Source organism: Nipponia nippon, unplaced genomic scaffold (genome assembly GCF_047370975.1).
Source record: "Nipponia nippon isolate SJK-2023a ecotype South Korea unplaced genomic scaffold, ASM4737097v1 scaffold_2, whole genome shotgun sequence".
In the NCBI taxonomy this organism is placed as follows: domain Eukaryota; kingdom Metazoa; phylum Chordata; class Aves; order Pelecaniformes; family Threskiornithidae; genus Nipponia; species Nipponia nippon.
The window spans coordinates 7080273-7105336 of record NW_028262336.1 but is presented as its reverse complement, the minus strand read 5'-3'; the positions used below and the strand labels follow the sequence as shown (position 1 = coordinate 7105336).

The window sequence follows — 25064 nt, the reverse complement described above, 5'->3', positions numbered from 1 at the left end:
GGATACATGTGCCTTGGGGTGACTCAGCAGGTCAGGACTGGAGCTTAGTACAGACCCTGTGTTGCCTGATACCCAGTCCCGTGCTCCATCCTCTGCCTTGGCCTGCTTTTCGGAAGAGGAGGTCGAAGTTGAGTGTCGCTAGGGGTTGACTGAGAGTTGCCTGCCTTGAAGCTGAGAGTTGCCCATAGCAGAGTCTCATCTTCCTTAGCCCTCAGCTCACATCAGTCAATAAAGAGTGATTTGGCTTCATCTGCCCCGGTAAGTGGTTGCCCGAATGGGGCACTTGGCTCTGCAGGTGTTGTTGGTGGCATCTTGCCGCTGTGGCATGCCTTGCATTGGGGCAGGCAGCCGGTCTCATGGAGCTGAAACTCCTGCCTGTCTTCAGAAGGCAAATGAGCAGAAGGTCTGCCTGGGTGCTGGGGGAGCGGCAGGTGGAAAGCAAGAGCGAGCGGCTGAAGAGGAAGGAAAGGAGCCAGTTATGACTTTAATTCTCTCCTGTCAGCTAGTTTTCAGTTGCGGCATTGTGCTTTGAAAGATAGCTGGGAGAGCAGAGAGCCAGTGTAATGAAAGTGTTTTGCTTGCAGCATGCTATCTCAAGTAAAGTAATCTCATTACGTAAATATTGTGTGCCTTCTTTCTCGGGGGGTCTGGGACTGTGCTCCTCCTGCTCTGGAGGCCCTGGCTTTCAGTGCACAAGCCAAAGATAAAATCTAACAGATGCTGCTAAGGCCAAGTCCGTGGCTTGTGCTGTGGCCCAGGGGCAAACAGAGACATTGCTCACCTCTCCATGGTCAGCACAGACATCATGGCTTGATGGGGTAACTGGGAACTCTCTCTCAAGGGGGATAGGACCGCTTCAGTGAAACCTGAGCAGTTTCCTTCACCCCTCCTTTCTTGTCTGACTTACAGCACTGTTTTGGGGAGCAGGTGGGGATGCATAGGCATCTTCTTCTGGCACCTGTTTGCAAGGAGCAATGGGCAAACTCTCCTGGGGGGCTGTCCGCGGCCATGCCCTGCTGCCATGTGAATAACAGCCTGAACTGCAGTCGGAGGCTTGTTCTGTGGAGGAATGCTTTGAAACATATTGCTTTTAATGGCACTGTGTTGCCAAGGGCTCTTTGTGGCTGGATGAAGAGATGAGTCCTTCCCCTGCTCTGCAGGGAGAGGAGCCTATCTGAAGCAGGACTCCTCCTTTTTGCGAGTGGGTTTGATCTGCCCTCTGCAAGCCAAGTAGTTTAATTACAGAAGAGATCTTAGATGAGGTGTTTGGGCCCTTACAGTTTCTCCCTGGCTCAGTCAGTGCCTTGGGAGTGGTGGGAGATGCCAGACAGCTGCACATTATGGCTTTGTCTTCTCTGTTGGTTCCAGGTCACTCCTTGTGCGTGAAAGACTGCAAGGAGGCACCGATGTAGCTGTTGCCTTAATTTCTGTCCAGCTGAATTAGGCAGGGTGTGGGATGGAGAAGGTATCAAAAAATTGGTTTGTGCTGCCCATCGCTCCTCTTACTTAGGGAAAATAATCTGTTCCTCTCTCCCGGCACGCACATCCCTCTCAGTTTTGCTGGGGAGGCTTTTTTTCCCTCAGACCCCACAATGGGGAGGGAGAATGGGATTGCGGCTGCTAGCGTGCCCCTGTTCCCCGCGTGCGTGCTGGCTCCCAGAGGATGCGGGGGCTGCCACCAGGCCCTCGCACCCCTCTTTCTCCCTATTTTCTGGCTTTAATTTCCTCTCTTCTGCCTGAGGTCCCTGTATGCCAACAAGAGTTGCTGGGGCTGAGAAGGGCTTGTTGGGCTGTATCCCGGATGCCCCTGTCCTTACTTGTTTTGGGGAAGGCTGATAAGGAACAACTGGAGGTGCCTCCCCAGGCGCCAGCCCGCTGCCGGAGCAGTGCTCCCAGCCCTCACCGACCCGGGGCGAGCGCGGGGCGCTGGCGTGTTGGAGCGGGTTTGGGGAGCCCTTGCCCGGGCAGGGTGGCTGCCTGCAGTTGCAGGCAGGGCTGCTGCCTCCCCAGAGGTTATTCTGGAGAAATACCGTCCTTGAAGGGAGAGCCACATCTCTCCTGCCCTTCTTTCCCCCCAGCTGGTGGATCGGGGCTCGGAGGTTCAAAGGCACCGTTTTCAAGTCTCTGCCAACATTTCCGATCTCACATTTTGCAAACTAGGAGGATTTTGTGTTGACCTGTCTCCTTACAGGCAGCCAGAGAAGCAGCTCCGTGGGGCTGGTGAACATGGCATGCACCGAGGTGCCAGCATCTGCAAGGGGCATGTAGGCACCAGGCCAAAAAGCCTCAGTGAGCTGTTAATGAGACACAGATCGACAGCTTTATCTGGGAGCCTGCCACCTTGGGCTTCTAGAGCTTTCTGCCGAAGAAATATATGAGTAAAAGCTGGTGGTGGATAAGGGTTGGGAAGGAAGACCCTGAAATAAAAATCCTTAGAAAGGCACATCTGAGGTGGACCTCAGAGGTCACCTCTGCCAGAGGCTCCTCATGTGTTTTTTCTGAAGGTCTCCTTAACTACTTGGGGGCTGCAAAAAAAGACTCATGTCCCATGTAACACTTTTGTAGTTGATAGGTAAGACCAGCAGAGGTTTCTCTGTGGCTTTTAGAGTGGAGGCTCTCCAGAGGCTTTGCTGGGGTACAAAGCCCCGGAGGCTGCGATGGATGTGTTCCCCTCTTGCACGGGGAAGGACGCTCCCGACAGATGTTTGTTATCAGCAAAGCAAAGCGGGGGAACAGACAAACTTCAGCTGGTGAGAAATGCAGAGGGTAATTATCGTTGTTTCCCTGTTGGGCTTGCAGAGGGAATTTTGGAAGCTGCTTATTGTCCCATTGTTACAGTTTATGTTTATATAGCTTATCTCTTTCATGAGGGACTATTAAATCCTGCAGTGCGTTGTGGATGTGACTATATGAGAACAGCTTGCTTTACCCATCCCAGGGCAGAGTGTGCCAGCTGCACAACTGGATTTAAAATCATGGAGCAGCATTTCCTCAAAACTGAGGAGTGCTTTTCATCCTAAAAAAATTTATGGTATTTTCCAAATTAAGAAATGGTCAATAATTTCCCTATTGGTAATTCTGAGATTGTATTTCCCTTATATAGCTGAGTTTTCCCAGTTGCTACAGTGAGGAGGGAAGTCCTTACTCCTTTCCACTTCTAATATTGCGTGTGTGGTCTGTAGCAAGTGACAGTATTTAACATAATTTGGAGGGTAGGTACTGACTGAGCTGGTCTACAGATGACTTTGTGTTGAATAGTGAAAGTTTTTTCCAGGGGTATTTGGTGCTATGGGACAGTCACAGGCTTCCCTTCTCAAAGAAAGTGTTGACAGTCTCTGTAAGCAATTAGAGATAAATGGCCTTGAGGCAGAGGATGTCTTTTTATTGTAGTTTTGTAGAATACCTAATACTGAGGTCTTAAAGGAGTCTCTATAAAATAAGAGAATCAAATACTCCATATGTTCCTTTACTAGACAGTAATGTAAGGATCTTTGGAAGATCTCAAGAGTTTTAAATATTTTTTTTTCCTGGTAAGCAAGTGAGCAAATGTCAGACGTTTGCTATATTCTCCCAGACCACTGCTGGGTGAATCTTTGGAGAGGATGAGCTGATCTTTTCTGTGAAACACCTACTAACGCCTCTCAAGCAAGGGTGATTTTTGCATTAAAAAGGCTTTCTAAATTGATAAAGCAATTCACAGCACAAAAGCATCTTGGTCCTTTGTGACAGAGGAAGAATTAGACTACTTGGCTTAGACCACTGCTGGGGCTTTTAAGAATTTCTTGGGCTGAACAGTATATGTTAATAGATGGAGAGTAGATTCACTTCTGTTCTGCTTCTCCTGTTGTCACACCCCGAGGCCCAGGGGCTGGTGTCACTGTTTCTTCCTGGTCTCCTTACTGCATATGGTTTTCTTCAAAAATGACTAAACATATAGAACAAGGATTGGGTTTTGGAGTTGGTTTTTGGTTTGGCGTTTTTTTTTTCTTCCCCTGTTCTAGGACAGACACTGACCACAGTCATGTATTTGTTTTTCTCCCTTACTTCCAAATGCAGTCACATAACAATAGCCTGGAAATAAATACTGGAAGCTATTTGGTCATGAACTTCTTTCCTTTTTTGGGCTACAAGGAGCGGGTTAGCATTTGGGTGAGGAGGCTGGGAGCTCTAAGCCATCTCTTCCAAGGTTGAAGGGGGCTTAAATGGGCACCGTCCTGGTAAAATGAGAAGTACTGTAGAAGGGCAGCCTTTTTCGGGGCAAGCACTTCCATTGCTCCATGTGCAGAGCCTCATGCTTGGAGCCCCTTTTCTCAGCTGGCCCCAAGACGTTATTTGCTATTTACGTAATAGTAAAGTCTTGTACAGATGCTGCTAAACAGGCTTTGTCTGCCACTGGCAGACAGGGACGGCCTAGAAGAGAAACGCTGCCTCCCGTATCAGGCTTCTTCAGAAGTGGGTGACTGTTTGCTTTCCTTAACAGATTGCTAACAGAAGGTGGTGGGTAGTGTTGTCCTACTTATTTATTTTATGTCGGATGTCAGGACAGATGCTGATTTTTAATGTTGTCCACAGCTGTAGAAACGGATTGCTTTCTAAACCAAGTTGACTAGGATGGAGGCATGGGAGCTGATGGGACGTGGGATGATCTGCAAAAGAGGAAAACCTATCAGAGTACCAGTTGGCTGTGTTCTGTTGTCTCTCTCCCAGGGAGCAGGAAAAAAGTATTTTGCAGACAGGGTTAGGAGATATGTTTTCAGTGTCTGGATCTTTGGGTCTTGGGAGGTGGTATCACCATTTACAAGGAAAATGAAAGGTCATCAGGTGGGAAAAAATGAGTATGTGATTGCTGCACTGGTCAGGACGGTGGTTGCTAAAATCTCAAACAGTACAGGCAGTGAAATCTTGACATTTTATCAGTGGTTCAATCGTTTGGTCCATATAGGAGAGAAAGCGAAAGCAAGTGGTGCTTATGCATACTGGAGAGAGAATACTATCTGATAAAGGCTAGACCAGTAGGTAAAGTTTTCAAATCACAGGAAATTTCCTTAAAGTATTTATTTATTTATGGCTTTGCCGAAAAATTTTTGACCAGCTGTGTTTAAAAATATAACAGTAATGAGATACTTAAAAACGGAGTTAATCTCTCCCTCTCTTTGACATGCTGCAGAGCGCCAGCTGTAGCACAAGCGAGCCCTGGGAATCAAAATGGTATAGCCCTGCAGCCTGCGAGCCAAGTCACACCTCGGGAAGCCAAACCCCGGAGGGAGGCACCGGCCTGCGGCAGGTGACGGGGATGCTGGAGGGGTGACCCTTTGGCCGTCCTCCGGGGGCAGCAGGTTCAGCTTGCCCAGCTCTTCAGGGCTCCCCAAATCTCCCCGATTCCCGTAGCCCCCCAGTCACTTGTCCTCAGGGCAGCAAGACCCAATTTTGTCTGTGCTGCTGGGAGGCCTTGAACTGTCTCTGACACCCCCGATGGGGAAATGCTGGAATGAGGAGGAGGGGAAACCAAGGGCTTTTGTACTGAGGGAACAAAAAACATCCTATGCGTGTCCCTGGGTTCAGCTATTACAGACTCTCCAAATTGGACTGGTTTTTTGTTTTGCTTTTAAATGCTTCTTTAGCCAATGTGATTTTTAATTTTTTTTTTTTTCTGGAGAGTGTCTCTTTGGGAGACAGAGCCAGTCTGGGCCTCTTCATTTGGCCCATCCAGCTTATCCACAGAGCATGCACAAACCATCTCCTTCGGGCTACATTTCCTCTAGGATTCCCTATGGCTTTGCAATGGGCAAGCCTTTGTGTTTGGTAGTGAAGGCGGAAAGGCCAGCAAGGGCAGGCCAGCTGTGCTGTGTCCTCCAGCCCTCTGCCAAAGGGGGCTCAGTGTGGGGTGGGGGAACGCTGAAAGGGCTACAGCGATGAGAGTGGTGAGAAATGTATGTGGGGATTGGCAGGAAACCGTTTTGAGGAAGAAGGTGCCTCTTCTGATGATGGTGGGGTGGCACATGGTGGACTGGAAATGTAAAAATAGTTAGGTTTGGTCCTAGGTAGAGGGTTGTGTGGAGAAGTCTTGTCTCCTCTGGGCCTGCTGGTTTCAGCTTCAAGATGACATATCACAAGAGAAAAATCTCCTCTCCCCACTGTTTCCTTTTTCCACCACTGGTAGCTAATCAAGATTCAATTTTAATTACTTCCCTCTACTCTCTCTGCTTCCTCTCCCCCTGCCCCACACATGCCTTTTTTTTTATATATATTTTTAATGCATTTCTTTTTGGCAGGAGTTGAAACGCAAGAAGCGTTTGGACCAAGATGAAACCAGTGGAGGATCATGTTGGGCAGTGCAGTGCTTTGTTCTGAGTTCAGGGGGAGAAGAGGGGGAAGCGAGGGGGGACGGGATGTCATTTCCCAGATGGGGACCCTGCCAAAGATGTTCTTGCTTTGGAAAGCAAAGAGCGATTTTTGAGGTTATACCAGGTTTAACCCTTTGTCATCCCACTTCTGCCATGCAGGGAAACACCAAAGTCCTGGACCTAAAACGGGGCTGTGTTGTGTTACATGGGCCAGGCGATCTGAATGGTCTCAAGCCAAAGTCTGCTGTTGTGACTAAACGTGAACGACAGTCCGAGGTTCTTGTTGGAAACCGTAATAAGCGGATGAGAAATCTGCGCTTGTTTATCAGGGAGGGTCCAGAACTAGTGCGGTTGCCATTTGAAAAACAAAATCAGCGTGTTCCTTACAGGGGGTCAGGACTGCTGTGCTGTTTCCTGCCCTGCCAGAAGCACCTGGTGGGATTTGGGATGCTGCTGAACTCTGCTTCAGCTGTTCCCATCAGGAGGCAGGGAGTATTTTTGCCTCATGATGTGCAAGATGCTTCGGAAAAACCTTGTCCTTTGACCAAAGGAGCCCTGCGCTGCTGCGACCGGGGCAGCAGCAAGGCCCAGACCTGGGTAGCTCATGGTTGTGCTGGGGACCACTGGGAGGTCGCAGTGCTCGTTCCTCCTCTTTGTTTTAAGCCAGTCTCCTGTGCAAGAAAATTGTGTTGTTGGAGGGTATGGGGGGTGGAAAACCTCCGTAGGCATGTACTGCTATATTTGTGACTGCCTTGGGCCATAAATATTGCATGGTGTGTAGGCTGCTGATTTAATTGCCCCAGGGCTGTTGCACAGTAGCAAACTGAAGGTGGGGATACAGGAGGGGAGCAGAGAAGGGAAAGTTAAAGCAACTCTATCTCTTCATTAAGATCTTTTCCAGGTTGTAAATACTTGCAGCACTTGTGTCAGGACTCCAGAGGAGGTCATGTACCTCCTGATTAAAAAAAAAACAAGGGTTTTAGTCTGTGGTGCGAGGCTGTTTGTTGGTATGGAGATCCAGCCTCTTCAATCTGGATGGGGTTCTCCTGGGAAGACCACCCTCTTCCCTCAGAGCTGGAGGGGACCAATGCTGTATGCATAAAATGCATAAAGTCCCTTTCTGTAAACCCAGGCGGAGTCACTATTCACCACCACTAAACCTGCAAACCCCTTTCTTCATGAGGACCAGCAGTCTCTCTGGCTCTCTCACAGTCCCTTTTGTCCAGCTAGGGAGATAACAGCTTTCCTAATTCCCCCACGAACCTCCTGAGCATGAACACAATCTTCAGCTCCAAAGAAGGTGTCAGTAACTTTGGGCTGGAGACCACAAATTTCCTCTTCCCAGCAGCTTTGGCTGCAGCATGTGAATTTTTGGTCACTTGCACAGAGGGCAGCTGGCCCCAGACATGCCTAGGGGTGGTTATAGCAGCACCACTGTGGGCACATCAGCGCCCAGTGACTAACAGAGAGGTGATGCATCCGATGCTGGCCTTGAAACATCGCTTGTGTCTTGCACACTTCTTTCCAGACAGCCAAGAGAGGTCTGATCTGTAGAAAACGAATATAAGACCACTCTGGTGTCACCCGTCAAGGATGAGGTGGGGGAGAACAGGGGCATGCGGACAGAAGTTATGTGTGCATGATGACTTGTGATGGGTTTCAGCTTTATTTTTCAACATGTGCAATCTTGAATACTTTCCCATGGAGGTCAATAGACCTGGTTGGAAATTTCATGTGCACAACTTATTGCACAGTATATCTGAACTTGCATATTTTTCATCCCTTTTCTTGGACCCCTTAAGTCATCCACGTACCCCTCTCAGCAGTCTTGCGAACCGTGAGTGGGAAGCACTGAGCGATGGATAGGCACTTGGGTGGGAAGCAGAAGACCAATGTTTCCCTCCCTTGCTCCACTGCAGACTCTGTGTGACTAAAAGAAATTTCCTTTGCCTCTTGGAGGTCCCCTTTCCTCCTGCCCGTTGGCTTTAGCCGACTTAAATAAAAAGCATGGAGAGTGTCTGCGGCCTTTGTGCAGCCTTGCAGCCTTGCTCAGTGCCACTGAGCACCCTCGGTTTCAGGGCTGGGATCAGCCGCCCTGCCGTTAGATCTGTGGTGTGTTTGGCCTGGGTCTCTGGCTCCCCGTGCGCATGGTAACTACCACCGCAGGCTTCTAGGTACAGCGGGACAGAAAATAAGTGTGCGCTACCAATAGCTGTTGGGTATAACTTGTTATCTTGGAGGACTCCCTTCAGCCTGGAGTCTGGCTTCATTTCACTTGCCCAGGTGGTTGCACGTGTACGCATGTGCTGCGGGAAAGCGTCCACTGAACCCACACAGACTGCTGTACCCACACCTACCCAGGTCTGCAAATCCTGTGCTGGATGAAAACATTTTGAAGGTGTGAATTGCTCCTTGTTCATCTAGCCTGGTGGTGGGTCTTCCTGGAGTAGCTCAGCCCCTTGGCTTCAGTAGTGCCTGCTGATGGGCTCGGTTGGCCTCTAACAGCTGATCATGGGGCATTTGCAAATGGTGCCACATTGACTCTACTGCTTCTCCTTCTCTGTTTACTTAGTTCTTGGCAGCTGCATGTTTGAATGTTTGCTTGACAAACACTTTCCCTGGAGTCTGATTACAGAAAGTTTAGTCTGACAAACCCCACTGAATTATCCTGTTCTCTGTTGTCAGTAATCTCTGGGTTGCTGTCTCCCTTAACCGCAATATTTTGTGTGTGGTGCAAATTCATTTTTTTCACCCTTGTTGTAATCAGCCTGCCCCTCCCAGCTTGGTTCAGTTACTGAGGCTGTATCCCCAGGATGCTGACATCTGTATTTCACTGATCCAGAAATCCTGGAGCTACCAGGAAGCAGTACAGATAATAAGACTGTGTACCTGTCTAGCACCTTTCATCTGAGAATCTGAAATTGTCTGACTCACGTTCATCTGGTTACTGCTTGTGCCAGCTGGGGTTTGCTGTTCCTGTTTTTGCAACCTGGGAAGCTGAGACACAAGGTGGGGTATGTTTTGTCCCATAGATGAAGAAGTGATTCCAGAAATGTGGCGTCATAACCTCCACGGCTATGAGTTTCTATCCCTTTTTGTCTTGCAATACCTAATTTGCCCCTAAAAGGAAGGAGATCAGAGTGGGCTGGTTGGTTTCGAGCAATGCTTTATTTGCAGTGATCCGGGGCTTTTTTTTGGCACCCTGGTAAATTCCACCCAAGAACAAAAAGGCAATTGCAAGATTTCACCAAGGTAAGTTACCTTCCTTGGCTGCGATCAGGTGTCCATGATGTAGTTCACAAGAAGAGCGATATCCAACAAGAGAAATATTGTCTCTTATTGTCAGTTTGGTGGTTTGGAGCGATGCTGAGGGACAAGTGTTCACGGCGGGCTCAGAGAGCGGAAAGATCTTGCTGTGTTTCAGGGGTGGTAACGAGACTGGTGAAAACATGTCTGCAGGTGGTTGGGTGGTCAGCCTGGACTGTTAATCTGTCCAGCTGCTGGCCTGTTTTGGATGAGGTCCAAGACCAGGTAGGACACTACTGCTTTTCTTACTGCCTCCAAACACAGCTGAGGACCTTCCAAGCAAACCTGGGGTGGTTTATGGTTTTGGGTGGAAACCACGAGCAAACCACGTCAAATCGCTGGATTCTACCCCAAACCAGGCAAAGCGTATGGGCTTCTGTTTCGTGTTGCTTGGAGATGACTGGGAGAGGGGGGAGATGGAGGCAAACCTGCATGGATCTAGTGTTGATTTAAGGCCACAGGTGATCTGTTCCTAAAGCATGTGAGTACCGTTCCCATGGCTAGACCAGACCGGTGAGGGCAGAATAACACCTGAGCTGCTGTCCCCTGGGAGCCTGGATGTAAGAGGAGGGATATGTTGTCTGAAACCCTTCCAGAAAGGGACAGTTGAGAGTGGGGGAAAGAAATAAATTAAAAAAAAAAAAAAAAGATGAAGAGGATTAGTGTGAATACGTGCCCTCAACATAGGTAATCTCAGCTGAGGTGATGGGGAAGTTGGGTCAGTGTTTCCTGCGCTGTGGGGCCCTGTGCACAGGGGATAGGAAACCCTCAGAAAGAGAGGGGGAGAATTGCAAGCCTCAGGAGGTAAGAGTGTATTTATTTTTCACGTGTTGCATCGGAACACACTAATTTTGCCTGGGAGGGAGGGCAAGAGCGTGCAAAAACAGTCCAGCTTGCTAGGAAAGGGGTGGAGGAGCATGATGCCAAATAGCTCGGGAAATGTTGCTTTGGTCCTGTCTCTTCCTTCCACATCCACACAGGGCACAGGATCAGCACCCGTACGTACAGACCCTCCCGTGGGCGTGTGCCAGGCCTTTGTAACCGAGCCACGCTCTCCCCTTGAGGCCGGGGCACCCCCGGCTCCCCGCCCTACCCCCCTTCTCCCCTTCCCCCTTCTCCCGTGTGCTTTTATTCCTTTTGCAAACAGCATATGCCAAATCCGACTTCACAGCTGGCTCTGCTCCACGTGTTTGTTTTCTATGCCTGCGCGGCGCTCGCCAGCTCCGCTTTCGCCGCGGCTCAGAGGTGGCGGCGGCGGGGGGAGAGCAGGGGTGGTGGGGAGGGAAACAGGAGCAGGCTGCTGCTTTCCAAGCCCTTATTTGTTTAAAGCTTAAGCCTGTTTGAGAGAGCCTTTTTGGAGTGAGGGGTAAGTGGCAGAGGCGGGATGCGGGGGAATGGAGAAAGTAAACTGTGCGTCAAGGAAAGCAAACTTTGCAGCTGGAATTGCTGCTGGTGCTTATTGTGTGAAGGGCCCGGGGAGGTGCCTCTGGCTCTGCGCTCACTTTCTCGATGCGGGTGCGAGGGTAAACGCGCAAGGGTGAAGAGCGGGGAGCCAGCAACAGGTCTGTGTTGTGCCCCATCCACGCGGGCGCTGCTGCCTGGAGGGCATTGGTACCGTGGTCGTGTCAGACACCGGGGCAGGCGCTGGCCACAGCTCTCACCAGCGTGTCCTAATGGCAGGCTGGAGCGCGGGCAGGTGAGCCATGCTCCGAGGTGGCAGTGTGGTGCTGCGGCAACGCTTTTCCCATCCTTTTGTTGTGGAGCATCCCCTTGCAAAGAGGGAGAAACCAGGTGCCGGCCCTGCCCATCTCCGCAGGGCGATGCAAGGTCTTGCTCCATCTCCTGCCCACGTTTGGGTCGCTGTCCTCAACTGGACCATCATTTTTGGAGAGGCGTGTTTATTGCTAGGATGATAAATGGGGCAAATGAGGTGCAGACACAATCTTTAAAAAAAAAACAACCAGGAGATATGACTGTCTCCTCTTCATCTCTGGGGCAAGGTAAATGTGTCGCCTGTCCTGAGACCCTGCTGCGAGTGTGTCCCCCATCATTTTTTACCTCTGGGTGGGCCTGTGGGATTTGGGAGCAGCACGGCGGCCGCCAGTCACAGCATGAATGAGAGCCGTGGCTCAGCCTGTCCAAGTGCTGGCACTCGGCGCCGAGCCCCTGCACCCCACCTAGGCGTTTGGCACCCGCCAGACTATTTTCTACGGGCAGTCATTTCTGTCCCTTTGTTTTGCTGGCCTCGAGCTTCCTCTTGTGTTTTTTGGAGTAGTGACATGTCTTCCAGGGGAAATTTGTCCCAGTAGAGAGTCCTAGAGGCTTTTGACCTGCTCCCATAACCAAAATGATTATCGTTAGTGAAAAGCATTTAAGTGACAGCTATGGAGAGTAAAAGCTCCCATTTATTCCCAAATTTATAAAAGAGAAGGAAAAAAAAAACACTTTTAAATACCATCTTCAAAGGACAAGAAAAATGGGCTTGTGCTCTTTTGCATCCCAGCAACAAGTCATTGCTGAAAGGAGTGGAAACTAGAAGGCAGTTTCTCTTTATGGTGGTGATGGGGATGGCTCTAAAGCCAGCCATCTGGGGATTAAACTTTGTTTTGACGTTGCTGGCGAGTACTTTGTCCTGTCTCTTTTGTATGCTCTTCTGGATTTTGATGTCAACTGTGTTAAACTAGCCTCGTGCTTGTTAATGCAGTTTCTGGGCCAGCTCCCATTGAAGTCATGGCAAAGATCAGGCTGATTTTGGAGGCGGCAGAATGAAGTCCCCTGCTCTGATCTTCTGGATGCGTTGTTTTAGCAGGTATTTCTGCTGTGCCGCTGCCTTGTATTTAATACAAGCTTGGTCAGTTTTTTACTGCAACTGTCGTTGCAACCCCTGCTCTTCAAATACACACTGGAAGAAGGCTCAAAAGCTAGGAAAGCTACCCAAATCTTCGCTCTGCTCCAACAGGAAAATTTCCCCATTGCAGCTTCCCCCAAGGAAGGCTTAACAGTGTCACTGGCAGTTTCTGTGGGTTTTTCTGGTTTGGTTTTTGTTTGTTTGTGTGTTTGTTTCAGTCTATTATTGTTCCTAATTGGACACGGACAAGATTTTTCTATTGTTCCTAGACAAAGATGATTTTTTTTTTTTTTTAATTTGGTACTTAAAGGTAGGTTCATGTTTAAGCCTATAAAGAAGTGGGCTGCTCTCATAAAGCATCCATAGCCACTGTCTCTCTGTCTTGTGATCCGCTCTGTGAACAAGAGCTTCCAAGACCTGGTTCGGAGGTGGCCGTAGCCGACGGACACATGAAAATGCTCCCCGGGCACTCCTGTGGCACTTCATGCAGATGCTGACTGGGGATGTTTGCCTGGTATACCGCTCTTCTGTGCTTTGCTTTATATTATACGGATTCTGCTTTCAGAGAGAGGAGTGTTTCATCTGGTGGTTACCAGCATGAATGGATGCTGTGATATTTATTGTCTGTCCTGTTGCAAGCCTGACCCCATCACATGACGGAGACAATAAAACGGAGATCGGTCTCTTCAGAGCAGCTCCATGTCACACCTTTGCGATGATTTGTGGTCTTCCTTTCCCGAGGCTCCTTCCTGACTGGTGGTCCAGCTGCAGAGAGACCATAGGGTGATGTCAGGTAGCGTAGGATGCGGGATTTATAGCGTTGCTGCCACATCAATGGCGAAACGCTTGTTTTGGTCACTGTGGTGGTGTCCTGCGGTTGTGGGGGTGAGGGTTGGCTGTCTGTGTGTGCTTCCTGAGAGCTGCTGAGGAAGCAATGCGAAGCAGAGGAAAAATGCTGTGTGACTGGCACTAGAGCATGCTATGGAAGTGCATCTGTTGCTTAAACTTTTGTCTTGGAGCAGGATGGAGTTTCTAATGAGAACAGGAGTGGCTTTCCTGCTATCATGAGTAATGCATGTTGCAATAAAGTGGAAGAGTGGCAGCTGGGGAGAGGGAGAGATTTGCTTGAGGTGTGGTGGTCCCAGGTGACAGCCCCTGCTCTGAGGAAGGCAGGGCAAGGCCTTGAGCCTGGGCTCACACGTGGTGGGTGACCTTGCCCACTGCTTGCCTGTCCAGCCCCTGGAATGGCGGGGAAAAATGGCAGCGTAAGGAAATCGGCCAAAACCCCAACTTCCCTATTTCTCCTTCTTTCTTGACCTCTTCATCTCAACTTAATTTTCCTGCCTTTTCCTTTCTGCCACCTTTATTCCCCACTTTCCTTTGGTATCTTACAGGGCTTTTGCCTGGCATCACTTTCCCTGCATCTGCTGGGCCTGCCTCCTCTCTGACCTCTCCCTAACCCAAGAGGCGATTAGAGCCTCAACCTCAGACTTCAAGTTTTGGGTTGGTGGGGTTTTTTTTTTGTTTGTTTGTTCGGAGAGGATGAGAAGGAAAAAACAAAAGCAGTGTCCTGACTAATGTAAACTAGCCACAGGCACATCTGTGCCTGGGCGATGACGGCTCCTGGTGGGAACTGCCCATCCCTCCCCGCACTCTCTGCCGCTGCAGTTGCTGACAGGGAGGGGAGCAACCTGACGCTCGGCTCGCCTTGGTGTGGGATTTGGCGCGGTGGAGCCCGGACCAGAGCCAGCAGCATCGCCCAGTGCTCAGCACCCCTCCTGCAGGTCCCACAGCATCAGCCCCCAGCTGAGCCATCCCCTGGGCTTTCCTCACCCAGGTGCATGCTCTCCCTCCTTCCCAGCTCCTTGCTACATGCCTCTCTGTCCAAATAGGAAAAGGTGTAAATAGATAAATTTTGTTAACACTTGTATCAAACATCCTAAAGTGAGTAACCCTTTTAGCCAGCGGTGTGAAGTCTCTCGGACACGAGATCGTTTTCACTGGTTTAGTACAGCAGCTGTCTGCAGCTCCGACTGCAGTGACACTGATCTTTGGCTTTAGTTGTGGTGTGAAGGATGAAGCGGATATTGTTTTCATATGGCAAGAGATGGGATGCTTCAGGCAAGTAATACGGTCTTAGAAGCAAGGGATTTACTGCACTGAAGGTGTGTTTTCACATCACACTTGTGTCAATGGGTGACCCCTCTCCTGCTGCCTCCTCTGCAGTGTTGCTCACCATGAAGATGCAATGTTGTCCTATTGCGAAGCCTCAGATAAGTCAGACTTTCTTGCTGCACCGTGAGCTGAGTTTGTAGCAGGCGTGGGGGCAAACTGAAAATGCTCCAGAGTAGGTAACTGATCTCCACAAGTGTGTGGCTACACTGATGTGGTTTTCCGAGGAGATCCTGACCCTTTCTCCTGACACCAGCTTCGGCATGAGAGGAGGTTGAGCTGCAGCCCTGTGTACGCTTGGTCGGGGTCTCGCAGGACCTCGATGCCAGCAGTTCTGCTCATTCTTTGGCATTTGACATTCAACCCCCCAGATGCACAACCTGCACTGCTTGGTAAGCACTGCAGATGTGCACTCCCTTTGGGGGTCCTCAACTCTTTAAATTAGGATGTTAGCTGGGAGGCTGGAGAGTCTACAGGTGGATCAAAGATGAGAAGGGTGGGGAACGAGGTGGAAAAGTTGGTCTGAAGCTATGGTGGCTCTCCCAGGTTGGGACTGACATTGGACTGAAAGCTTTTGACCAGAGAGGCATCTTGTCCCGGCCACAGGGGCAGCCCCGGCGACTGCTGCAGGGCTGCTTTCCCCCGTTGCGTGCTTGGGAGAAGGAGCCAGAGAGCAGCCAGCAGCTCCGGGCTTGTTGCAGCAACAACATCTGTTTCCTAGGTGCACTTTGTTTCTGAAGAGGCTGCGCAGCACGCTCCATCTGTGCCCTTCTCTTTTTTTTTTTTTTTTTTTTTTTTTTTTTCTCTCGTCGCTTGTGCCGCGTTCGGCAGACAAGGACGGAGGCACTTAGGGGAGGCAAGCGCTTCCCCAGGAGGACCTGCGCCAGCCTCCGTGCCAGCGCTGGCTGCCGGGCTCTTTGCACCCGAAGCAGCATTGTCAGCATCTTGACAGCTGGCCGGTTGCATGCTTATTAGTTGCTACTTTCCTCTTGCCCTCCACCTCTCCTTCGCCTCCCTAGCCACCTCCACCCTCTCCCTTCCCCCTTCCCGCTCCTGCCCCGCTGGCTGGCCGGCCCTTCAGGGAGCCCCCAGCCTCTCCAGATTAGAGCTCTCCAGGGACTTGGTCCTTTTGAAAGGAAGAAAGAAGAAAAAAAGAAAAAAAAAAAAAAAAAAAGGGAGGGGGGAGAAGGAGGGGAGGAAAAAAATTTATTAAAAAAAAAAAAAGAGAGAGAGAGAAAAGAAAGAGGGGGAACAGAAGAATGAAAACAGACCCAAGGGGCAATAGTCCCTCGAGCCATTTCACTGCATTACAATGAATATGGACTCTATTAAGCTCCGTTCTGCCTGTTAGTGTTTCCCAGGGCAACACAGCTCCCATATGGCAAGCATGCAGCAGATTAGGGTAGGCCTCCGGACTTCATTGAGGGCCCGAGGCTTGACTGGCAGTTGAACCCCATCCTTCCCCCCCCCTCCTCACACTTGACACTGCCTGTGTTTATCTAAAGCAAAAAGGGCCGGGGTGGGAGAAGGGGGCATTTGGGGGGTTATTGTCCTGGGCAATGGGAGAGGGCAGGGAGAGGTACGGGGGGGCGATGAGGGAGGGAGGTGGGATGGAGGAGAAAGGGGGTGGGGGGGCGCAGCCCCTCATACATATTCAGGAGGGGTCTTGAATGGGCAGAGGAGAAATAAAGCAGATGGAATTCATGTTAAAGAACAGCCACAATCGCCCTCCAAAAACAAGGAGAGAAAAGCGGGCAGCCTTAAAGGAGCGCAGGGAGCAGCGTTTATCCAATTAGCAGGGTTGTCAAATTGAATTTACTCAGAATGGAGGGGGAAGCTGGGGGGGAAGGAGGGAAATTAAGTGTCTAGGGCATGGGGGGAGCACGATATTGAAGAAAGGACGCGGGTTTTCTTTCTTTCTTACGCTTTAGCCTTGTCTTTTCAAGGGCTGGAGCTGTTTTCGGGGCGTGCCAAAGGGCAGCAAAAGCCAGCGTGCATACTCTGTTTTAGCACAGGGCTCCTCTCCTGGTAGCTGTGGAAAAAGGGAGGTGTATCCCGCAGGGCAAGGCCATCCTCGCATCCCTGGCCCGCCTACAGCAGGGCTGTCTCAGGCTGGCGGGTCCAGCCACCCTGGCATCCTCCAAGGCAAGCCACACTCACTGCGGTGCCACCACCACAGTGACACTGGGGAGCTGGTGGCTGGCATGAGGGTGGCATTTCGGTCTTCAAGCAGCCTCACACTCGCTGGCTGACAAAACGCCAACATGAAGGGGTTTGCTGGAGTTCAGCAAAGTCAGCCTGATCAATGCCCGCTGGAAAGTGGCACTCATTTCAGGAGAAGCGTCGGATGGATAGGTGCCAGAAACTGCAGGCGTTGGGTCTTCAGGGGTATGAGCGAAAGTCAGACGAGTGATGGGAAAGCTTTGTATCCTGTTGCTAATTCGAGGCCAGCATGCCCAGTCCTCTCCCTGGTGATACCACAGGCCGTCGTGGAAAAGAGCTGCCCAGGGCAGTAGCTTCATCTTGAGGAAGATGAAAAGAGGAAAGTCACAAAGGTTGCTGCACGTTTTGTGTGGTTCGTTGCTGGTTTGGCTTGCATGAGCAGCTCTGTTTAAGGAAAAAGAGCTGTTTTACCTGCGAGTTAGTTTATTTTTTAGAAAGGTGTCTTTCGCCACTGAATTGCTCAGGACTTGCTTGGAGAAAATCTGTGGTTCTTTTTTAGGGTCACCCAGTGCCCAAGCACGATTTGTAGTTTGCAGGCGAACTCGCTCATCTGCGCGGTGGTGGTGCCATGCCAGGTTTCGCTCTTAGATATTTTTCTTCTCCCAACTATGAGCATGAATTTATCCCAGGCTTTCTCTGTCGTGGATCCTTGATGGATTCGCTGAGCTCACAAGTAGCCAGTGAGAGAGTCTTTTTTGCCTAATCACTTTAAAAAAGGGAGGGGGGTAACTCCTCACACAGTTAATCAAGGCCTATGTTAACAGAGCTAATGCACTCTGAAGTCAGGAGCATTCAGTGCTACAGAGGGAAGCAGGCAAGCTTTTGTCCCTGTTTGCACATACACTGTGCTACCTCCTTGACTTTAAACGTGGTGGTGTAACATTGGATGCTGCCTCTCTCTCTTCCCTCCTGACACCACCCGCTTCCCATTTCGGATCCTCTCTCCCTACGGCATCCGCACCCCCATCCCCGTTGGATGCCCATGCTGTTACGTGGGAGGGGGGAGCATCTCTCCTGCTGCAGACCTCTCCTTTTCCAAACGCTTTCAGAGAGAGCGAGTATAACTTCATGGTGTGAAATTAATACTTTGGAGTAGGGATGGGGGTTGGTAGAGGTTAATTTTGCCCTCTGGGATGTTACTGTTTGATGGTTTGGGGAGGAACAGTCAGGGGTGCCCAGATTGCCGTCCATGCCCAGGAATCGTGTGGGAACTGTGCAGCTGACTTGCTCAGGTGTTCACCTTGACAGTATTTTTTACAGCTAGACAATTATACAGTTGTATGGTGGCTTTTTTCAGATGGTATGTGAAAGATTTGAGATGCAAGAACAACTTGCCTGGTGGGATGAAGGTCCCAGTCACAGAGCTTTTGATTTCCAGCCCTGCCACTGCTTTACTATATAACCTTGGGCCAGGTTAGCTTCCCCTTCTAGTCCTCAGGTTCCTTCATTTGTAAGGCAAAGGGGTACTGTGGCTCTTTTCTCTTTTACATTTTCTTTTTCAGTGCTTTAAGCTCTATGGAACAACAACAAAAAAACCCTGTCTTGTATTAAAAACTAATGATTACAAGTAAAATTGGCACGCTGTACTGAGTAAGACGTTGCTTTTTCTGAAGAGCCTAAGTCTCAATGTATCAAACGGAGAACTGGGAGTATCATTGTCCCTACCTGACCTGTTGGAAACAGAGACCAGCTGCAGTGAATTCTCCAGAGTCATCCAGGGTGTCCCCAGCTAGTGCTGGACCTGAGCTGCTGCAGCCTTTGCTGTAGTGCAAAGCAGCCCCTTCCCCTTCCCACCACTCCTCCCCCTGTGCAAACTGGGGCTCGGGGTCCGGCTGCCTGCCACAACCCCAAACCGTTTCCCCATCTCCCCGTTTGCCTTTGCGTTTCCCCCCCGCCTGCCCATGGAGCTGGGGTGTTGGGATGCTGCCCTGGAGCCTGGGCAGAGGCTGGTTCCTATTTGGGAGCCTTGTAAATCACAGACAGCGTGGCAGTAACAAGGGCTGCTTGGCCGGCCCTTGTTAAGCAGGAGGGGGCTTGGGGCTGTGGGCAGCATTTCCTCAGTAAAACCTTCAGTTTCTAATCAACAAACACCTCTTCTGCTGCCTGTACTTAATTCAGGTCCCTTTTTCCTTTCCAGCTTTATCACCCGCCCCGCATACGCGCACGCCTCTCTTCTCTTTTATATCTTCACCTCTGGTTTTTCTTTCTTGCTCCGCTCCCTTTGCAGTGCCCTCCATCGCCACGGCACAGCTCGGGCTGTGCGCAGGGGCCTCGGTGGGCTTAGGTGTGTGGCGGGAAGCCGAGCCGACAGCTTTTACACCCCCCATATCTGATGAAGCTCTCGTTAATTTTGTTCTCCTAATGGCCCCTCCTTTGATTTACTGGGCTGTCTGAAAGGGACTTAGAGCCTTCACTCCACCAACAGGAAATTGTTATTTTAACCTGGCAGGAAAGAATTAAAAATAAATAAACAAATAATTTTTGTTTTTCCCTCCCCCCTTGAAGCTCTTTAAGTGACTTTAACTCTTTCTTTTCCTAAATAGCAATTAAGCTGTTGAGGCTGGTGGTGTCGGTGGCTACAGAAGTGTTGGCAACCAGGGGTATCTCATAGCATACCTGCCTTGGGGAGAGACAGCAGCAGAGCAGGACGCCGTCACGCAGCAGCCCTGTGGCTCCCGGCCTAACCCCCTGCCTGGGACCCCTGCCTCTGGGAAGGCAACCGGCGCGCCTGGGGCCTCCTCCGCTCTCCACCTCTGCCGCCTCTCCTGCTGCAGCCCACTCTGGCGGCGCTTGCAGGGACACCGGGCAGATCGAAAGCTGCCTGATTAATAAAGTTCCTTGCTTTGCACTACTGCAGGCTGCTTAAGGGCAGCATTTTCAAAAGAGGTCAGCTCCCATTTAGGCATCGAAATAAGTTGGTTGCCTATTCAGGGGAGCTCAGCATGTCAAGAACTGAATGCTTTTGAAAATCTGGCTTCAATTGTGGAAGCTGAGAATTTCGAAATCTGGCCCTGGATCCTAATAGTTCTTTTGGAATTGATGTTTTCATTCATTTTCCTCATTATTTTTATGCTGGCCATTTACTTTTTGTACTTCGCTCAGCTGTGAAAGAAATGGCCACATGTCCCTATTTAGAGCTCATATTCTGCCTGGAGGTTTGGGGAGGTACCATACACTTGTTGCAACACACCTTCTCTCCTCAGTCTCAGCTCAATACTGTTCAGTCTGCCCAGGGCCGTGGCCAAATTTTTTTTGATCTCCCCTTTTTTCTCCCCACCTATTGCCCTTCATCTTTTTACAGACCTGGGAGCAGCCAGTTTAGTCACTGCATCGATGTGCCTGGGTGGTCCTAGCTCACGAAGGGTCCATTACACGTTTCTGTGCCTTTGGCTTTGCCCTTCTGGCCAGAGGCTCCGAGCAATGCAGAGCTGCAGGGAGGTCTGGTTGGGAATGTCTTTGCCTACCCCCTCCCCCAGCATAGGCTCCAAGGAGCAACTCTTCTCCATCCAACATTTTTCCATCCTGCTGCCAAACCCATCCAGATAGGGGGAATGAGTCAGCTTTGCTCTGTAGGCTTCCAGCACTGAGGAACAAGACGTTAAGTCCTACCCCAAAATGTTTCTTCTGCGTTGGTGGAAGTCTTTCTATCCCCAGCAACCCTGATGGTGCGAGGTACAAACTAAACCCGTTTTTTTAAGCCTAAACTAACTCAAAGTCTTTTCCAGATGAGTGTAATTAGTGGCACGTTGGTGGTGTCAACAGTGCATGTTCTGGTGTGGACAGACCTCGGGCACTTTTATGGCTGTGGTCAGTGGTGGTTTGCCCAAGATGGCTGTGGCATAATGAAGGGTGCTTTGGTGGCTGTCTTGTATGGAGAAATGAACTTGAATAACTCAGATGGTCTCCAAGTCAATAGCTAAAGGGTCTCATACAACAGTATGTGCTGGTTGATGGGGGAAACTCTTCGAAGACAAATTGTTGAGAGTCTCTTCTCTCCTTGGAGGAGAGAGTGATACCAGGAAAGATGAGGTGTGTGGGAGGGAAGTTGCTGTCTTGTCACTTTGGCACTGGAGGTTACCCACAGAGGATTTTCACCTGTAACGGGGCTGTGGGCTGCAGTAGCTAGAGTATCAGTCTAGCTGATCTTTCTGGGTGCCTTCAGGGTATGCCTAACCTCTCTGTCCGTGCTCCTGGCCACCCAGAAGCCACGTCGGGCCATGCCGAGCTTGACCTGATTTACCCTGCCTCTCAGCAGGGCTTGTTATCTTGGCCTCATGGCTACGCTAACCATGGCTGCGTGACTCCCGGGAAGGAGCTGCCTTGCCTCGAGCCCGCTGGGCAGGCTGGCTGAGCGAGCTCACGTCGGCCTGCAAAGTGCCACGTAAAGATGCTCTTTGTGCCGTTTGCAAAGCTCCAGCTGCAGGTTACTTTACTTGGTGTTGCTTCCTTTTAAAATCGCCAGCTCAGAGATGGCTTTTCTTTTTCTTATCTCTTCTCAACTTTATATGAAAGTCTCTCCTCCATGACTTCTCCCCCAAGCAGTGCTCTGGGTGTTGGGGGGCAGAACCCAATTTGCAGAGATGCACGCAAGATGCATGCTAGCTGGATCCTTGCAGTTGTGATGTGGACCTCAGCACACCCAGCCATGGACACTGACCCCACGCTGCACTCTTGCACTTGCTGTTACCAGAGGCCAACCATTTGAGAGTAGCTTGGTGAGATTTCCCCAAATGCTGTGGTTCCTTGCTAGCAGTAATCAGCCTTGCCTTGAACGACTCACCGAACATCTCAAGGGGAGCCTGTGGTGGTCCTTACTTTGGGAGTTAGGAGGTTTAATTTTGGAGGTTATGCTTGAAGGGACTTGTCCCCTCTTTTTGACCGAGATGGTTATGGAAAGGACATGCTCAAACAGGTGATGGCTCAATCAGTGACCATGGTGGCATTAGGAAATACTGCTCTGCAGAGTCCAGGTGCTCTTGAGGATGGTGGTTGCCGCTAATGAGCTTACTGTGTATCTCCAGGGGGAACAGGCAATATAACTGCTGTTTGGGCTGGCTGCCATGGCTGGTTTGGTCTTGGCCTTCTCCCCTGCCAATGTAGACATGCCACAGGAACAATTCTGAAACGCCTTTGAGACTCGCAGGTCATCTTCTTAGTGCTGCAGCTGGAGGGAGTTCAGAATGCTGTAGCTGCGTTACGATGTCCATAGAGGGAAGTCTCTCCTTGACTTCAGCCCTTTGCCCTTGGTTGAAGTTAAATTCAGTCTGACATCCGAGGTACCTCTTGGTGCAGCCACTTAGATCTTTAACCCTTCTGACCTGGCTTGTCTGCTTTAGCGTTCGTTCATGACAGTCTGTCCAAAACAGCTGCTGCAGTGTGCAGCTCTTCACAGCAATCTGGGTTGTGACAGGTGGCCTTGGGCTTCAGGTTTTTTGGAGATTGTTGATGCTTCAGAATATGGTTTGTCCGGACAGGGTAGTTCAACTCAAAACAGGCAGTATGTTTCAGGCAGAAGAGTTAATCTGAAATTTTTCCATAGATTGGGTCTCTGAGTTTAAAGTAAATGTGTATTAGACCAAATTAGCGTAATCTGCCCTCAGCTCACTGCACTGAATTTAAACAAATTTAGAACTGGCTGTTTCTCGTCTCCTGAAAAAGGGTGCCCTCCACTTCAGAATAATTCATTGCAGAAGTGCCCTGAGAAACTTTTACATCTCCTAAGGAGTCCCATCTGGATTGAAACATAGGTATGCCCAGTAGCAACGTGGCCAGTGTCTGAGGAAGAGACTCTGAAACTGTGGGATCACCTCTGTTTTAATATAGCTCAGGACTTGTACCTACTCATTTACTTTTGTGTTCAAGCTAGAATATATTCCAGACATGGCCGAGAAGTGGCAGCAACACTTGGCAAATATCTCCAGTGATGCTTTGTTGGAAATGTTTGTGTTTTGCTCCTGAAAATTGCCTGGTGTGCATTGCTGGCACAGTACAGGCATTCGCTACACCGAATCTGAAATGGGGAAGGGGAGTGCGTATGTGTCTGTGTGCATACATGTAGATTTGTACCGAGGGCTGAGGATGGGATGTCTTGGGAGACTCACGACCATGCGTGGGGGAGAGGCTGGAGAAGTGAAGTGCTTGCATCAGTTCCTGTAGCCTGCTCAGGCCACCGACTCGGTGAATTCCTGGGAGTTTTAGGGATGTTGGTAGAGAAGCCAGGCAGGGCTGGAAAGCAGAGGGACGTCTGAGAATTTCATCCATTGTGTCTCTTGTCATCCGCAGGAATCCGCTGCCGCACCTCCACTGCATCCCCTGAGGCAGCTTATGGGACCCTTCCCTGGGCACCTCTGCCCCAGGACACACCGCATGGGATGGCAATGACACGTGGAAAGAAGAGACCCATGTCCTCCGTCCCTTGCCTCATCCTTGCAGCCGCTAGCTGCTTTGCCAGACTGAGTGAGTTTCTGTTCTTACCCATTTGTTCCACTTCGTTTTTGTTTTGCCTTGATGCTGGCTAGCATAGCCATGCCTCAAGCACGAAGTGAGATTCTCTCTCTGCTGCTTCCTCAATAGATTTAACCAAAGGTCTTGGTTCAAACGCTCCTCCAGAGGAGAAGGGGATACAGTCATCTTTGTCTAGTGGTGTCAAGAAGAAATGGAGCTGGTGTGCATCTCAGAGCACTAGGGTGGTTGTGTGGGGAGCTAAGAGGAAGGTGCAGCACACGCGGAAGCAATGGGGAATGCAAAATGTACAAGCATTGCAGTGTTTTCCTCTGTCCTTTCTTTTGCTGAGTCTCACAGAGCTTTCTTATTCCCATTTTTTTCCCTCTGTGCAGGTGAATCTCTGCAGGTCACGGTCCAACCTGCCTCCATTGTCCAAAAGCTCGGGGGCCCAGTCAGCCTGGGGTGTGTGGTGGACCCCCCCAGAGTGAACCTCACCTGGAGACTGAACGGGAAGGAGCTGGCTGGATCGGATGAGGTGCTGGGTATCCACATCGAGCGAGGGAAACTTATCATCGCGGCTCTCAACAACCACACCGTGGGGCGATACCAGTGCATTGCTCGTGTGCCCGAAGGAGTTGTTGCCAGTGTCCCTGCAGTGGTCACATTAGCTAGTGAGTAACTTTAGTCCTCTGCCATCCCCTGCATTGCTTGGGCCATCATTCATGCACCTTGAGAGGCTCATCCACACTCGCTTCTTCACGCTGGCATCAAGGGAGGGCTCCTTTGGCTTAGGCTGCTTTGTAGCATTTTTCATTGTGGCCTGGCTGTCATGTTGTGGCCCAGCCATGACCCAAGCAGTCCACCTGCACGGTGGGCTGCAGACCTGTCCTGCAGTGACAGTTTTTGCAAGACCAGAAAGAGCAGGAAATACTTGAGCGATGGGGTTTGTGTGCGTGGTTGGTTTCCTGGCTGTCATGTCACCCCATCTGGTTGCTGACTTCTTGATTGAGGTTACCAAAAAGTACCTGCAGGTGCTGATGGCCAAACCGCTGCTTTGGCTGCTGTGGGGCTGCTGCCAGTGATGGGTCGGTGTGTGCTAAGTTTTGCTGCCTTCCTGACCCACAGAAAGTGAAGTCCTTTGCCCTGCTTGTGCTGTGGTGGGTCCTGTGCTTTTTTGTGTTGCCCCTGGGTTCATCATAACCAAAGTACTGGCCCCTGTGCTCACGGTAAGGAAAGGTTGGTCTGGTTGTGGTGAGGAGGCATTCCTGAGCACCTGCGTTAAGTGGCCAGTGGCCCTCTGTGCACCATTGGGAAGATCCCTTGCCAAAAGGCAAGGTGAGGGAGAGGGATGGTGGGAGAACGATTGCATGGAGATGTTGAAGGCGGAGGCTGGGCTGTCCTCATTTGGTAAGGCAGGCACAGAAGTCGGCAGGAGGCAGATACAGGAGAGCAGAGGATCTAAAAGCATTCGTAACGAGGTTTTTGTCTTTAAGGGGCAGAAGTCTGCATTCATTACCACTGCTGTTGGTCCCGGGAGGGCGTGCTCCCGCTTTCCAGGGCTTTGCCCTTTTCCTACAAGGTTGCAGTGGTGTGGCAGCAAAAAGCCACCTTGTTTCTGAGCCACAGCTCTGAGCGAGGGCCTTTGCTCCTGTTTCTGAGCTTACCTGCTCTTCACTGCTGCCCTCTGGCATTGGCGACCGACCAAGGAGACGTGTGCGTGGGAGGGG

At 50.5% G+C, this 25064-nt stretch overlaps 1 protein-coding gene across 4 annotated transcripts in view; it reads left to right on the top strand.

Annotated features, from left to right (window-relative positions):
• Positions 1-25064, top strand: part of BOC (BOC cell adhesion associated, oncogene regulated) — a 56763-nt gene that overhangs the window by 8740 nt on the left and 22959 nt on the right. For all 4 annotated transcript variants that reach the window (XM_087756990.1, XM_087756987.1, XM_087756989.1 and 1 more), the window contains exons 2-3: positions 23176-23349; positions 23730-24008. In XM_087756990.1, coding sequence (XP_087613116.1) covers positions 23265-23349; positions 23730-24008 — 364 coding nt within the window. In that variant the 5' untranslated portion in view covers positions 23176-23264. The remainder of the gene's footprint in view (positions 1-23175; positions 23350-23729; positions 24009-25064) is intronic.